The following is a 17182-nucleotide window of genomic DNA, read 5'->3' on the forward strand; positions in this document are numbered from 1 at the left end:
TTGAAGGACAGCCTGGTTTACATAGGGAGTTCCAGGCCTGACTGAGGCTATGTTTAATACTCAAGACTGTCTAGCTCCTCTGACATCAATAAGCTCACTATTGATAAAGTTAACCTGCTTAATTACAGCAAAGATCCAAACTCCCATTTAATCTCTTGTATTAAATGTATGTAATAATCCCTTTAAATTCCTGTAAAATCCCTTGAAGGGAAAAAAAAAAAAAAAAAAAAGCTTTCTCCAGCTCTGCTGGGAAACTTTCAGTCTCAAGAGCTTTTGAAAGCAGAAGAGTTAGGGTGGTAAATTTCCACCAAATAGAGCATGAAATAATCTGGGGATGGGTATACACAGTGTGTTACTCACAGCAACAGTCTCTCTGCTGGATCTTCATTGTTCCGTCTGAGGAGATGATGTCTTAGAATATACAGTCAGACAAGAAAATAAATACCAAGAATAGTAGAACATATTACAGAAAGAAATCTACTTTATACATAGCTACTATGCTAAGGACAGCAAGACACAAAATGAACTCAACACATATCAACTGTAAAATTATCACATGACCAAGCAGAGAAGTGAAAACCGGTGATGGGTGTTTCAAGACACGTTACCTGAGTGGCTACTGTATTCCTGGCTTTAAGCTAGATGCTCAAGAAACACAAAGTGGTCCACATCTGATTCTTATCTGTACGCATTTACAAATAAAGAGCAAAAATAAAACACACGTGCCTTCCATCAGAGCAGACCAGGGTAGCCCACTGGGACCAAACTCAACTCCAAACCAAACTTGTACTATTGCATCAAATCTAAATGTGTCCATTTCAGCCTCTGAACGCCCATAATGATTTCAAAAAGCTGGTGAGATGACTTAGCAGGATCTGAGTTCAATTCCCAGAACCCACACGAGGCAGTTTACAACCAGTTTATAATTCTAGCTCCAGGGATCCAATGCCTCTGGCCTCCTTGGCACTGCACTCATGTGTATGCACATACACACACACACACACACACACACACACACACATACACACACACACACAATTTTACAACATTCAATGCCAGCACTATATTTCTTTGCATCCGTGTGCACGAAGCTAAAGCTCACACAGTGCCCAGTCCATATTTTCATAATGTCCGGGAAATGAATTAAGCTCACTCTTTTGACAATAAGCATTACATGACATTTTAATGGCCAAATACTACCTGGCACAGATTAACTACTACGGGGATTGGGAAGAGGTAGAAAGGCCTTCTGCATGTTTGGACCACTAGGGTGTTAGGGAGGAGATGGAGTTGGCTGTCTTAAAAGACCAAGCACAGAGGTAAAGGGCACTGCGTGCAAGGAGAAAGATCACAAGTATGCCCAGAAATCTAAGGAGCGCCCCCGCTGCATGGACACTCTTGGCATTCTTAAGTACAAAATGGAACAAACACTCAAGAAACAGTCACCCTCTCCACACGCCCAAGTCTGTTCTGTAACAACATCAAGCGCCCACTCCCTTGCTGCAGACACATCTACGTGGAGTAAAGACACTTGGCTGGGAAGAGGAACAAGCGCCCCAGCATCTATACTCCATGGGTTCACCTGAAGGGCAATGGAATTCACAGAATACTTGCTCTTCACATCTTAGCCAGGACAGACAAGGAGTCTGAGCTCTGTATCTGCTCCCTTAACTCTTTGAACCTTTATTTTTCTCTTCCCATCCTTCTTAGTATACGTTTTAAAAAAAAAAAAAAAAAAAAAATGACTGCCACAAAGTCTGAACATTGCAATTCAGCCCACATGACATTTCCTTCACATTTAATTACTTCCATACAATTTACATCCGCTAGTCACGCTAGACCCCAGAGTATTAAACATTCTCCTTGACAAAGACGCTCTTGTCCAATAGTAACCCCCATAATCAAAGTTCAGGAATTATGGGTAAAGCCCAGCTGGCTGATGGATGAAACAAACAGGTTTTTAAATTCACCCAAGCAGGCTGCAGACCAGAAACAAACCAAAGCAGGCCACTCTAACATCCCCCTTGAGAACAAAGGCAGGCAATGTTGCAAAAGGAGCAGTAGGCCTGCAACCACCAGCTTCCTGGGGCTTGCCCTGAGGGGCCAGCAGGCCAGCATACCTGAAAACCCGGTTCTGTTTTCAAGGGTTTTAGGTACGAATAATGTCAGCTGGTGTTTAAATGTTTTTAAAGTGGTAGGTGAGCTCTTTCATCCTCCAGCAAACTTGGGCAACAGCGATTATCTCTCCTGTAACAAAGGAAATCTACAAAACATCTCAAGTCTTTCATGAGTATGTCTAGTTCTAGACAATCGTTTGACCTTATATTACCTTCCTTGCCTTTCCCCCAAAATTTAGCTTTGTTTGAAAGTTCAGGATAGCACAAGGGTCCTAAGACAGCTTCTTGGGTCTCCCTTACTCTCACGGGCCCCCTTTCACAAGAATCTTGCCACTTTTCTTACAAAAATCCCCTTAAGACTATTAATAATTTCAGGCACTCTCTCTCTCTCTCTCTCTCCTCATGCTCAAAGCCCATTCAGACTGCCAAGTACAAACAACCTGAACTGTCTCTCAGGGTCACACTCATTTTTCAGATGACTCATTAAAGTTCCGATAGCCTGCACCATCTTTACAAATAGCTGTTCTGTCAACCGATAAAGGTTAGGATGAATACAGACCCACACCACTTATACCCCTGGGACCTTAGAAACTGACAGATGAAATGTTTTTCGTCTAGTCAAAGAACTACTTTTGATCTGTTTTAACAAAAAGCAACTCTGAGCCAGGTATGGTGGGTGACACACACATTTAATCGTAGCATTCAAGAATTCTGTGAGTTCAAGACCAGCCTGATGAGTTCCAGGACAGCTGACCTATATAAAAAGACCCTGTATCCTAACAAGAGGGGGGGAGGGGGGAAGAGGGAGGGAGAAGGAGGGGGGAGGGAGGAACTCTGGGAGCAAGCTGCTGGTGATGGCTCAGCAGATAAAGGTGCTTCAGGCAAAGCCTGAAGATATGAATGTAATCATCTTCTATGCTTTTATCTCAGCAACCAAGAGGCAGAGAGGCAGGTGGATCTCCATGATTTTGAGATTAGTCCTGTCTACATAGTGAGCCAGTCAATGTCTACATAGGCCAGCTAATGCAATACAGTGAAACTTAGGATTGGGAAATAGAATAAATTTTACAGCAGACTGGGGCTAGTAAGGGCACAGTGGAGGATCAAGTGAAGGAAGGGGGGTGAGATTGGGGGATAGAAGGCTAAAATTGAGAGGTATTTGGAGGGTGGTGTGGAATGTAAACTTCCAAAAATATATGAAGGTGACTGTCTTAGTTAGGGTTTCTTTCCTGTGAAGAGACACCATGACCATTACAGAAACTCTTATAAAGGGAAACATTTCAATGGAGCTGGCTTACTGATTCAGAGGTTTAGTCCATTAGAGTAATGGTGGGAAACATAGCAGCATGCAGGTAAACATGGTGCTGGACAAGGAGCTGAGAGTTCTACATCTTGATCCTCAGGTCAACAGGGAGAGAGCTGACTAGAGCTTTGAAGGCCTCAGTGACACACTTCCTCCAACAAGGTCACACCTACTCCAACAAGGCCACACCTCCTAATGGCCCTACTCTCTCTACGGGCCAAACATTCGAACATAGGAGCCTATAGAGGCCATTCCTATTCAAACCACCAGTGATCCTAAAGAGGACTCCTAGTAATGAGTCTAGAATCCTAACTGGCCATCTCTTGGAGCTGGGAAAGGCTTCCAATGGCATGACTAGGTTGCGTTCAATTGAGCTGCTGGCCTAGAGGGTACTATGGAAATCCCTAAACAACCCAAGCTGTTGCTGAGACAAAAAGGTTACTCTCTGCAAATTGCCAGTAAAGGCCCCATTGCCAAGGAAAACACTCAAACAACTCATTAAACATGGAGAGGTGGAGCTGGTACCTAGATGGGGTCTTTATCCCTACCTTCAAGTCTCTTTGGTGTAGGAAGGTTCTCGGCAGACAACTGAAAGAGAAACACACCAACCAGTCACAAAACCTTTGACCTATGACCTGTCCTGCCTGCAAAATGTGCTAAGGCAGTGGTGGCCCAGAACACGTGGAAGTAGCCAACCGATGTCTGATTTGACTTAAAACTCCCTCCTCAAGGAGAAGCCAAAACCCAACACTGCCTGAGAACCAGAAACTAGATAGCATTGAGACCTAGGATTAAACCAGACATGAAATGATTCCTAATAGTATTCTGCTATGCTCATAGATCAGTACCTTATCCAGTCATCAGAGAGGCTTCCTCCTGCAGCAGATGGGAAGAGATGCAGAAACCCACAGCCAGACATTACTCGGGGAGAGTCTAAATTGGAGATCTCCATCAAATCCCTCCCCTTGGAGTTCAGGAAACCTCGAGGAAAAGGAGGCGAAGATCTGACTCTGTCCTGCCAGCGGGGATGGAAGACACCAAGAGAACGAGGCCCTCTGAATCAACTAAGCAGACATAGGGGACCGCAGAGACTGAAGCAGGACGCACAGGACCTACATGTGTCCAGGCCAGGGCCTCTGTAGATATAGTAGACGGTTCAGCTTAGTATGTGTAGGGGACTCCTGACTGTGAAAATGAGTCCCTGACTCCTGTGCCTACTCTTGGGACTCTCGCAACTTCCTCCTATTAGGTTGCCATTTCCAACTTCAATATGACAGTTTTTGCTTCATCTTGTCATATTTTACTGTGTAATGTTTGGTGACTATCTCTTAGAAGACTGTTCTTTTCTAATAAGAGACAAGAAAGGAGTAGATCCGGAGGGAAGGAGAGGCAGGAAGGAACTTGGAAGAGAGAAGGCAAACTATCATCAGGGTCTGTGATATGAGAAAAGAATCTGCTTGCAATTAAATAAATAAATAAACAAATGAGCAAACAAACACTTTAGAAAGACATTTCATTCAACGTGAGCTTCTAAATGAATGTTTTTTAAAATCTGATTTTTCTTTAGCCTACCCATGAGTTGATATATAGAATAATTTTATCTCTAAATATATCCAGATCTGCATTATTATATCAGAGGAAACATCTAGCAGCTGGCAAGACGGCTCAGCAGGTAAAGGCGCATGTCACCATAACCAAGTTCAGCCCTGGGACCAACATAGTAAAAGGAGAAAACCAATTTCTGTAAATTGTCCTAACTTCCACTCACACTGTGGCACAGGCGAGTGGTGGCACACGCAGACATGAAGACATACATTAAATAACTAAATGTAATATAAAAACGTAATTAAAAACTCATTTTCACTTCAGCTGACAAAATTCCGTAACAGCAGTGTATGTCCCCATATTCATAGACACGTTTATAATCCTTTCTTCCTGCAGCTCTCAATCCTAAGATCCACAAAGCAGATATGAATCACCCAAGAGGTTTACCAGGCCTAAGGAGGGCCTTGCAGAAGCTACTAGAACTCCTTGAAGACACTTTGCTTTAAGGCATACATAAGCAATGTTCTTCAACTGTCCTGGAGCCACCTATTCACCTATGAGGCAAGCTGGGTATCCTGAGGCACGTGCAAGTGAGAAATCTGCGTCCCTTCGTGATTTTTCAAAGCGATTCACTAGGACTGAACAATTAACAGGTTAAATGGAAAGCATGGGGCAGCCCCTGACTCAGCGCTGTGGCTAACAATTACAAAAGGCTGCAGGACTACATAACTTGCTCTGACACTGTCAGAGTCAGCCACAGTTTGGGATGCAGGCTTTAAAGGCATTTGTTTAGCACCGACACCCAGTTTTCCATAAGGACCCAACACTCTATGCTGCTCCAACTGTGAAAGAGCTGTTGATCACTGATCAATAGTTATTAAGATCCAAGCAATAGACAAACATAAAGAGGAAACTCCTACCTTGGTACTAAAGGGACCACAGCCCTGAGGCCTTCCTTTGGGCTGTCTTTGCTAAGCCTGAACCCACCCTCACCGTCTTCACATGCAAACAGCAGAAACTGCTAAATCAGTAACTCAAGTTGAAATTGTCTTACACCAGCAATGGGACAACTTTTTAATAAACTAAGAAAAAAACATCACACTTAGTTATAGCTAAACCCACAAACAGCTAGCTACTCCTTTATTCCTAGCTTTCATTTCTTCAAGCTATTCCACAATGCAAATTCATGGCTGGATTTTTATGGTATTTTATGATATTATACTTGGCACAAGTTAGCCAAATATATACTAGATGATATAATTTAAAAATCCCTGTTTTCACAAAGCTGTATATACATAGGCTTATAGTTTACACACTACACAAAACAAAAACCCATAAAGTGGGGACACATGTGCTACAGAATTTTCTAAACTTCAGAAATGGTACATGATGACACACACCTTTAATCCCAACACTCCGGAGGCAGGTCTACAGAGCAAGTTCCAGGACAGCCAGGGCAGTGACACAGAGAAACCCTGCCTCAATCATCATCATCATGAAACTTTAAGAATGTCATGAACAGGACTTAAGTTTGTTTCCTATATGAACCCTAACCGCTCCAATTAAATTCATGTCTATACAAATCTCAAATCTGTAACAGTTGCTCCTAAATTTGCAAAATGCAAACAAATAAGATAGCCTTTAATATTTTTTTATTTTTTTATTTATTTTTTTATTTCATGTATGTACAGTACCCCTGGAGACCCAAGAGGAACCCCCTAGAACTAGAACTAGAGTTCCAGACCGTTGTGAGCCACCATGTGTGTACTGCGAACTCAGCCTGAATCCTCTGCGAGAGCAGCCAGGGCTCATGAAGGCTGAGCCACCTCTCCCGATCCATGAAATAGCCTTTAAATCTCAATCTAGGCTTTAACTATAGAATGTAACCAAACTTAACTCAGCTTGATAGAATCAAATATAACCTGAAGAATTCCCTTGCATCAATCTCAGAATTCCCTTTGCCAAGTACCAGTTTTGGCAAACAAACAATAAAAACCACAAGAGACAGAAAAGATAAACCCTCACCCAAAACTACACGTTAGAGTTCCAGAACCACACTTAACAAATGACACTCTCCAAACATAACCTGCTGCTCTTACGGCTATAATTTAGTATGGCATTCCCCAACAACAGATACATGCCACTAACTAACAAAGATCACCACGTGCAGACAATGGAGAACTGGACAAGTGATTATTTTACCAATTAGGATAATACTTCAATTCGAATCTTTTTGTTCTTATGGGGGGGGTATTTATATTATATTATGAGTATGAGTGTTTTGCCTACATGTATGTCTGTGCATCACAGGCATGTCTGATGCCTGAGGAGGTGGCGAGCTTCCATGTGGAAGCTGGGAATTGAACCTGGGCCCTATGCAACATCAACTTTCCAGCCCCGAAATTCAAATCTTTAACTTAGCTATAAAAACACTGGCTTCAGATCTCATTGTAGTAGAGTGCTTAAGCAAATATAAGGTGTCTCCACAAAGCATCAGTCCTATGAAGTGAGGGACCTACACCTCTTCAGGGACACTAGGGACTTGTAAGAGAGTGTGGGGGGGCTGTAAGAGAACATGTTGCCTACAACTATCTGAATCTGTATTTTCTTCATTTGTCCAAATTATATTATTAAATTAACATACATAGCCCAGGAAAAAGTGTCCTCAGTGGGGAGGAATGTGTTCCCTGAACATATCTAGGTTCACAGAGCTAACCATTTCTTCTTCTTATCATTCTCTTTGCTGGCTTCTAGGCACACTTTTTTTTTCTTTTTAATTTCCTCCTACCTTTCTGACTATTCACCTTCATGCCCTTTACAGGATTTATAAGGACTTCTCTATCTGAAGCCCTATGGGACCTCATCCACACTTGGATTCAAATCTTGACATATAACAGAGTGATTATATAGCTCAATGGTAGATGCCAAACAGATTGGACAAAGCACAGAATATATCCTAGATCATAAGGGCAAATAATACATAAACACACTAAAAGTTACTTAGACATACTAGAAAAAATTTTTTTCAGAAAGTCATGGTTCACCTCCCCTGAGTATTTATAAGCAGTCAACAGTTGCTAGTGGGCGGAGCTCTCTAAAGCCAGTCTCTCTGAGGGCATATGAGGAGTTAATGTCTGCTGAGGAGGGAGAGCCATTTTCTTCAGTGATGTCACCATTAGTACGGTCCCATTAGTAGGGGCCCTATAAATAACCCCTTCCCATGCTATGTAAGCAATCCCAATTAAATCCACTGGGTCTCAAAAAGGAAAAGGCGTGAAAGCAGAAGAGAGATTAACCAGGGAAGTGGAAGAGGATCTGAGGGAGGGGGAAGTCAGGAGAAGGTAATGGAGAGAGTCAATATGATCACCATATGTGAACTCATATATGAAAATGTAAAGATGAGGGGCTGGTGAGATGGCTCAGCGAATAAGGACACTGACTGTTCTTCCAAAGGTCCTGAGTTCAAATCCCAGCAACCACAAGGTGGCTCACAACCGCCCATAATGGGATCTGACACTGTGTGTCTGAAGTCAGCTACAGTGAACTTATATATGATAATAAATAAATCTTTCACAAAAAAAATGCTCACACACATAAGCACACACCATATATAGGCATGCATAGACACAATCACAAAAAAAGGAAAAAAAAGAAAATGTAAAGATGAAAACTATCATTACATAGAATTAATGTATAGTAATTCAATAAGAAATAAAAAGGGTTCCCTCTGGAAGCAAGAAAATCAGGGTCCAAAACCCTGCATAGTCATTCACAGTTATAATCCAAATTCTCGTGCACTGAATGGGAGTATCATCATGAATTTGAGGCCAGTGTGGGCTATAGAATGAGACCATATCAGAAAAAAATCAGGGTCAAAATATGAAGAAAAGGGAATGTAACTTTGATCAATGAAAAGTAAGAAAAAAAATCATGTCACGTGGGTTGAGTGTACTCTCTCCCGATTGGTTAAGGATTTATAACGTCACACACAAGCGAGAGTTTAAAATCCAACCCAAGGCCAGGCAACCCCTTTTTAGTCCCAGATCTTGGAGGCATTCACAGGTGGGTCCCTGTGAGTTCAAAGTCAGCCTAGTGAGAGACCTTGTCTCAAAAAGCCAAAACAACAGATAAAATCCAATTCTAACTAATACATAAGAAAGTTAATCATTTTATAACATTAAAATCAAAGACTGTTGACTGTGGATTTCTCAACCCTAAGAATTGTTTATGAGGGGCACAGACAAGCCAGTTAAGAGGACTTGCTGCCCTTGCAGAGGACCCAGGTTCAGTTCCCAGCTCTCACATCAGGTAGGCCACAAATTCCTCTAACCCTAGCCCCAGGGAAGCTGACCGTCAATTCTGGCCTCTGAGAGCCATCACACACATGGCATTCAATGGGCACATACACATAAATGAAAATAGTAACAAAAAATATTAAAAAAAGAAAAAACTTCTGAGTATAATGGTATACCACTTTAACATTGCCAGCAAAAAGGAAGCAAAGGACGATGGGGTTCTCTGAGTTCAAAGCTAGCCTAACCTACAGAGCAAGTCCCAGGATAGCCAGTGCTACACAGGGAGCTCCTGTCTAACCATTTAAACAAAGCATAAGGTCTAGTTAGAGGTTCCAGGCTCGGGGAATGTGGAAGGTCCTTGCGAGCAGGCGACCTGTAAGAACCAGCAGCAAGCCAAACGTCCACTGACTTGCAGAACAGGGGCAGTCTACCAAAAGTGACAGAATGGGCAGAGGCACAGCTCAGCTGACAGTGATTGCCCAGCCTAGGGGAAACCCTGGGTTCAAACGTATACACGAGGCATGGTGGCATGTGCCCGAAACATGAGACCCTGGTAAGAGAGAAAGAGAGAGAGAGAGAGAGAGAGAGAGAGAGAGAGAGAGAGAGAGAGAGAGAGAACAAAAGTTATGCAGGAGCATTTCAGTCAGGTATCACCGTTAAATAACACGACTTCTGCCAAATCACACCTTCATCCTCCTCTAGGACGGATAAAATACAAAAGTCACTAAAACCCAGCCTGGTCAACAGCTAGTTCCAAGACAGCCAGGGCTACACACAGAGAAAACACAGAGAAACCCTGTCTTGAAAAACAAAACACACACACACACACAAAAAAAAAAAAAAAAAAAAAAAAAAGAAGAAGAAAAAGAAGAAGAAAGAAAGAAAGAAAGAAAGAAAGAAAGAAAGAAAGAAAGAAAAGCAAGAAACCCCAAAACTCCCAAACTGATCCTTGTCGATTATAAAATCCTTTGGTTTCTGACTGATAGATCCCTGAGTTCCCCAGAGTCAAGAATGGGATTCTCTTGCCAGTCCCACTTATGGACGACAGAGCTGAGAAATGGATGGGTTCCAAGAGATTGAAATCAGGGTGAACAGCTACCGTTTTTCTTAAGGCCGTGTAACAAAGTGTGGCACAGAACACGTACCTTACTCAAAAGTTCAAACAAAGCTCTAAAAGGAATCAAGAATTCTTGGCAGAATGTGTGTTCTACAAGACAATATTCACAAAAACATAATTCCTTAAATTCTTAGTCACTTAGCCAAGAAATTTCCAGGGACGGCATCAGGTCATGCCAGCACACTATTTACACTCCATCTACCATTCAAAATGAAATGAAGAAGCACTCTGGCTTAGCTGGAGGAGTGCCCATAGCTGCATGGGAGGACAGAAATGGATCACAGCAACTCTCCCTATACCCACGGCTAACTTCTATTTTTGCCCTAAATCGCTAACACATCTGAGCAACTTAAATCATTAAAAACACATGTAGAAAAGAATTTGATTTTGTTTAGAAGTTGTTTTTTTTTTCTAGGTTCCCACAGATATTAGGCAAGCCCAGCTCTTCCACATATACGTGTGCATTCATGAGCAGTTTAAAACGCATCTGAGGCCAAAAGGGACCATCGAAAATTACTGAGACGCTACCTGTATTTACTGCAAAGTTCATCACACTGGTAAAAAAAAAAAAAAAAAAATCATGGTGAAATACATACAGCTGCATTTACTTAAGTGAACTTAATACACAATGCTATTTTGAACATGTATGCAGTACAGACACTAATATCTTCCTTTGGAGACTTAGAAAATCACCATGCTATTACATTGCATATCTGACTTCAACCGCCACTTAGAAATCAAAGCCCTGAGCATGTGTCTACACCATGGCTCAATAATCCAGACACCAACTGTGTAAAAAAGCTGTTGAGTTGGCTTCAGGATGCCAGCACCACACTAAGCTCCAAGACAAAGAAAACAAATACAACAAAAAGTATATCTCCCAAGAGGCTAGAGAGACGGCTAGGTGGTTAAAACCACTTGATGCTCGAAGAGGACTGGAGTTCCACTCCTAGCACCCAAATCGCAAACTAGGGGAGGGGGATGCAGCTTACACTGCCACCCCTGGGAATAAGACATCCTCTTCTGGCCTCCACAGGCACTTCATGTATGTGGTGCACATACATACATACATCCAGGCACACACACATATACACATAAAACGAAATAAATGCACATGAGATCAACAGCTTTGGGATGAGGGAGGGCTGAGAACTAGAATGAGTCTCATATGTCCGTTGCATCCACCACCATCCGCTCATTCTTAGAGGGCCTCGGTAATCAAAGGACCAAAGATATTTAATGCCGAGGAGGAACTTGGCATTACACTTTTAAAATAGTACATGCTATCTTACATTTGAGCCTTTCAAAGCAAGTCTACTTCAGCAAAGAAACAGGACTGTAAGATGAAGTTTATGACAAGTTCTTAGACGGCTTCCCTTTGGGCAGTGCAGACTAGCCGAGCTGAAGTGATTCTGCACCAATGGTTCAGCCACAACTTCCGCCCAGGCCTTTTTCTAACCTGACCCCTATGACCTCACTGGTTCTGATAACAACTCAAGTTCCAGCCCGGTTTTCCCTCAAGAACTCCCTCTGGCAGTTGAAAATACATTTCTCTGTTCAATCTAATTCAAAAGGCTGGATATAATGTAAAATTCGCGACCTCAAAAAGTTGGGCAGGTGGGGCATGAAGAATGACAATGCACACTACTGCCCTGCCGTGACGGTATTTTAGGTTACCAAGTGTAACATAAGACTCCTGACCCAATTTCCACACAATTTGTTGGTCCAGCCCATAACTACTTTACAGTGTGGTTGGTAATTACATTACTGTGCTGTGTGGTCATTACGTCATCAGCTGGGAGAGGGAAAGCCCACCAGGCACTGTGTTCTTTTCCGGTTTGCTTTTCCTGAGTGGCTGAAGAACCCAGACCACCTACTCACCTGGCTGTGAGCTAGCTAACTTAAGTGAAGGCTATAAGGGCCTAAGACCCAGATTTAGGCCAAAGTCCCTCAAACTTCCTTTCCCCAAGTTTAGATTTTCCAAGGGACTGGATCTCTTAGGACTTAAGCAGTTTCTACTTCATGAAACTGTTCTCCGTTCTAGTCAATCCAACTCCCAGAGATTCATACCCTACTTTTTAACTTTGCAGATCTCTGAAGCACCTTGGAAGAGTTTCTCTCTCTCTCTCTCTCTCTCTCTCTCTCTCTCTCTCTCTCTCTCTCTCTCTCNGAGAAAAAAAAAAAAGGGAAAGAAAGAAAGAAAGAAAGAAGGAAAGAAAGAGAAAAAGAAAAAGTAACCAATTTAATGGGTAGCTATTAGTGCCATTAGCATTAATGTAAACATTCAGGCTATCTGCACAGCAATTTCACTTAATTCACACACACACACACACACACACCATGAACGCACGGGCGTCCTGGGCATCACAACTTTGCCCCTCTTGGCCGCCGGCAGACTTACTTAAGGAAGTATCTCTGGCCAGCGGCCGTGAAGGTCATCTCCCACCCGGGGGGCAACGGCAGCTCGTCGGTCACGTCATAGGACTGCTGGCGGAGATGTGCATGCTGCTGTGCAGGGCCTCCAGCGGCTCCCGCACCGGTGCCTAGCTGCAGGGATGCGGGCGACGAGTGCGAGCGGACGTGCTGCGCGCCGCCAGCTAGTCGAGGCCCCGGGTGGCCGCCCGATGAGTCGGTGCTGGACTGGCGCGAGTGCGAGCCGGAATCCGGCTCCTTAAAGAAGGACTCCGGGAGGATCTTTTTCCGCCATGAGCTGGGCTTGGGGTTCATGACAGAGTTGAAGAGGGCTTCGAGGTCCGTGTCCAGGTCCTGCGTGACGTGGATGACTTGCTGCCCTGGCGGCGGGAGCGGATGGGGCACCGAGGACGGATTCATCTTCTACAAGAAAAAAAGAAAGATCAGGTCAGCCTTTTAGTGTAAGTCAGAGGTGGAACGGGTAGTCCTGGGGAAGGACAGAGAGAACCTAGAGACAGGTATGAGTCCAGGGACTGGCCGGTGGGGGAGGGGGCGCCCCTGGCCTCCGAGATTATGCAACTTTCCCGCAACAGAGAAGCTCCCCTAAGCAGGCAACCGTGGGAGGAGGTGAGGGGTGCCTGCACCAGACCTAGTCTCAGCTTCCCCTGCCCAATACCCCCACCGCCGACCCCAAGTGTCCGGACTGCGGTCGTCTAAGAGCCGGACGCCAAGGAGGGTGCGGGGCGCGGCGGGAGCTACCTGGGCACGCGGGGAAGCCAAGCCTGGGCGCCTCCCGAACTGACGAGCTGGAACCCGGTCCCGGCTGGCAGATCCCGAGCGGATTCCCAGCAGCCGAAGGCTTATCCTCTTACATCCCCGGAGCCGGCCTCGGGCGCTCGCACGGCGAGAGGAGGCGACAGAGAAGACGTAGACGAGAGCAGCCGCCGCGGCTCCCGGACTGTCCCATAAACAAAGTTTGCAGCAAACTCCCACCCCTAAGAAAGAGGCGGGCCGAAAGTGGAGCTGTTGAATTATGCATGACCTCCTGGCCGGAGCCAGCCTGCCCCACGCCCCTCCTCTTCCTCCTCCTCCCACCCTAGCCGGGCTGGCGGGGGTGGGCTGGGCACTTCGCAGCTCGGGAGAGACCGTGCCCCCGCCCCGCCGCGCCGACCTCTCCCGCCGAGCGCTCTATCTGCATTCCTTTGAGTTTACCACTGACTTGGGGCGGGATCAAAGAGAAAATGGTTCAAGCCTGTTAAATCAAGGGGTTATGGACAAAAACCAAATCGGAGAATAACGGAGGGCCCTCGGTTGAGGGTCCAGGGCGCTTGCCCTCGCCTTAAGGGGAGCGCCCAGCACCCGGAATGTGGCATGGGGCGCGGATCTGCCAGAGGTCGGACCGGAGCGCACCCTGGCTCAGGGAGACACCCGCGAGGCCAGACTTTCCACGGAAGGCTGCTTAGCGCTTGTGACCATATTTGGTCTGGTGGGGAGACAACTTGGCCGTTTGGCTTTCAGTTGTCTGCGAGACGGTTTCCCAAAAGTGCCGCTGTTGCTGAAGATGCGGCTTCACCAACGAGTCGATTGTAAACTACCAACTTTCAAGCCTTTCATCAATCCTTAGCTTCCTCTACGGAGTGAATCTGGATACTAGGAGTTGAAAAAAGGGCCGAGACAAAGCTGCGTTCTAGAAGGCCAAGCAATTGCGCCCCCTTCCCTCCTCCCGCGGCGTTTGCGAGGGTAGTGGGAGGATTGGAATGTCTCTGGGTCCCTCTAGGGAGCCTGGAACTGGGATGGAACAGGGGCAGGTGGCTAGGATAGAGAGGGTGTGCCAGTGACCCGGAAAAAGCCACACAGCCTCCCACCCGACTGGACATGGGCCAGAGGTGGAGACCCCAGCCTTTGGGGAGAGGAGGTCTGGCCTGGTAAGACAGCTGCGGGGAAGAGGGAGGAGGCCTTGCCCTTCCCACTGCCAGCTGCTAGACTCTATTCCTTCTCTCCAAGAAAGGGTGGCTGCTTTGTAAGTTACATTCCAGGAAGCCCCTACCCGACCCACAGATTCTAATAGACAAATTTATTAGATAGGTTAAATGAGGCAATACACGCAAAGCACTTTGCTTTAGCCAGGACTGCATGCAAGTTTGTCAGCAGAACTGTATCAAATGAAGCGCTGTGACTCACCATGTTAAAGAGAGAAATAAAAGTCAAAATTAAATCCACAGTTGAAGGACGGCAGTGCTACAGAAAAATGAAGACGACTGTGATCTAACAGCAAGTTGAAGGGACAAATGCAAGCCACTCCATCAGTTTTTACTTTGAGACAGAGAGAGGACAGAACTGTGGCTCAGCTGGAAAAGATCCTTTCCGGGCAATCCTACAACCTGAGTTCAAATCCCACACACTACATGGTAGAAGGAGAGAACCAACTCTAGCCTCCATATGAGCCCCTCCCCAACAAATTTTTTTTTTAAATTTTGAGACCATCTTTGATTAGCTGGATCGTATCCCAGTGCCCATACATGAACTGTGACTCCTGGTCCCTTACAGACTGAGAAATGGCAGGTAATCTTATACCAAGGCCTCTTGAACTTTTCCACTTATCACCCCTTTTTGCCTGAAAAACTATCTGACCCTAAACTATATTTGTATAAAATAGGTAAAAATCAAACATTTACTGCTAACCATAAATTGATTTTAAAATAATTCATTCCTGGGCATATATAAAATGTTGCCATTCATTAAAGATAATAAGCTATGCTTTAGGCTGGGACTATAGTTCAGTGGCAGAGCACTTGCCTGGGATCATTCCCTGGTAATAATAAGTGATAAAACGAATATGATCGTTCCCATATAAGGAATTAAATCCTGACTCTTTAATACTACAGGACATAGGGTGTCGTCAACATTTTTCACCTTTTTATTTTATAATTGCTAGTCCTGAGACTGGCATTGTACAAAATAGCAGAGGTATGTTTAGGGCCATCTCAGAAACTATTGGAAGTTCTGTCCTAGTTCCAAGCCACTATTTCATTTAATGATTTTTTTATTTTTAATGAAAGTCAAGTCAGCAACTCAGTCATTTTCAACATCGAACATCCTAACCAAAATATATGTTAATATATACATACTGAGGAATGAAGGTAGAAAACTACTGTCTATTTTCCATAATTAAATCATTTTCTGTAAAAGCGAAATACTGTATGCCCAGTAAGACCACCACAATTCAAATCTGAGCAGTAGTATTTCAGGCAGTTCTCCTTGGTGTTGTGTAGTGTTCACAGAACAAAGTACACATGTTAAACATGTATGTTCGGAACCAAGGGTACAGTGAAGTCACGAGATGCCACACAAACAAGTACTACCAAAGATGGAAATCATATGTTTGATTTTTAATTAATTTTTGGTTCTGTGTATGTATCTAAAAACTGCATTTTTCTCAAGACAGGGTTTCTCTGTAGCCCTGGCTGTGTCCTGGAACTCACTGTAGTCCAGGCTGGCCTGGATCTGCCTGCTTCTGCCTCTCACAGTTGCCAAATCTTTCACGACCCCTGCTCCACAATAAATTGCACAACCCGTGTGAGTTCACAACCCAGAGTTTAAGAGGATCTGCTTCAAACAGAGAAAGGCACCTGGATCACCTACCAAGATAAGCAGAGTTGGTTGCTTCCAGTAATCTGAAACTGCTGTTTTCCAGAAACAAGTCCTCTCTTCAAAGGACAAAAGAGAAAGGGGCAACTGCTGAGGCTCCTTCCCTTGGAAACTGGATCTTTGCAAGAGGGAGGGAGTGAACTGTGGAGCTGGTGGATGTGCCTGGGATGGAAAGGTTAATAATTCAGAAGCTGCCAGGCTTACGGTGAGGATGCCCAAGGCCAGTCCCATTCCAGGAAATTTCTTATCTCAAAGAGGTGTAAATAGAGCTTGAGATCGGATAAATAAGGATACAGTCTTTATTCCTTGCTAAGTCTCAAACAGCAGTGAACCCAGGTGTAAGTCAGAAATCGTTGCTAACTCAAAAACTTCCCATTCCTAAACACATGCAATCACTCATTCAACGTAGGGCAGGCATGCTGACACATATTTGTAGTCTAAAGCTGAGGCAGAAGAATCTATCACTTGAGCCTAGTAGTTCTAGGCCAGACTGCATAGCATAAGGATACCTTGTCTTAATAAATAAAGAAACCTGACAGTATATGAATCAATGAAATATGCTGCTTTCCCAATCTTTCCAACAATGATAACTTAAACAACAGCTATCTTAACTATCAGGTCCAGGTACTGGAATACCAGATGTGCTGCCTAGTTTTATGTCAACTGGACACAATCTAGATCTATTTTGGAAGAAGGAACCTCAATTGAAAAAAACAAAAATATCCCCCACAAGATTAGCCTGTGG

The 17182-nt window shown here is 44.3% G+C and overlaps 1 protein-coding gene across 2 annotated transcripts in view; it reads right to left on the reverse strand.

The window, feature by feature from the left end:
• Positions 1 to 13866, reverse strand: part of Wwtr1 (WW domain containing transcription regulator 1) — a 114659-nt gene extending 100793 nt beyond the window's left edge. Inside the window, exons 1-2 of one of the 2 annotated variants that reach the window (XM_021195990.2) lie at positions 13662 to 13866; positions 12779 to 13213 (exon numbers count right to left, since the gene is read on the reverse strand). In XM_021195990.2, the coding sequence (XP_021051649.1) occupies positions 12779 to 13213; positions 13662 to 13828 (602 nt within the window). In that variant the 5' untranslated portion in view covers positions 13829 to 13866. Of the gene's footprint in view, positions 1 to 12778; positions 13214 to 13548 lie in introns of both variants that reach the window. The other variant, XM_021195991.2, reaches the window with a different exon arrangement.
• Positions 13867 to 17182: the final 3316 nt, after the last annotated feature.

This window comes from Mus pahari, chromosome 4 (assembly GCF_900095145.1).
Source record: "Mus pahari chromosome 4, PAHARI_EIJ_v1.1, whole genome shotgun sequence".
Lineage (NCBI taxonomy): Eukaryota > Metazoa > Chordata > Mammalia > Rodentia > Muridae > Mus > Mus pahari.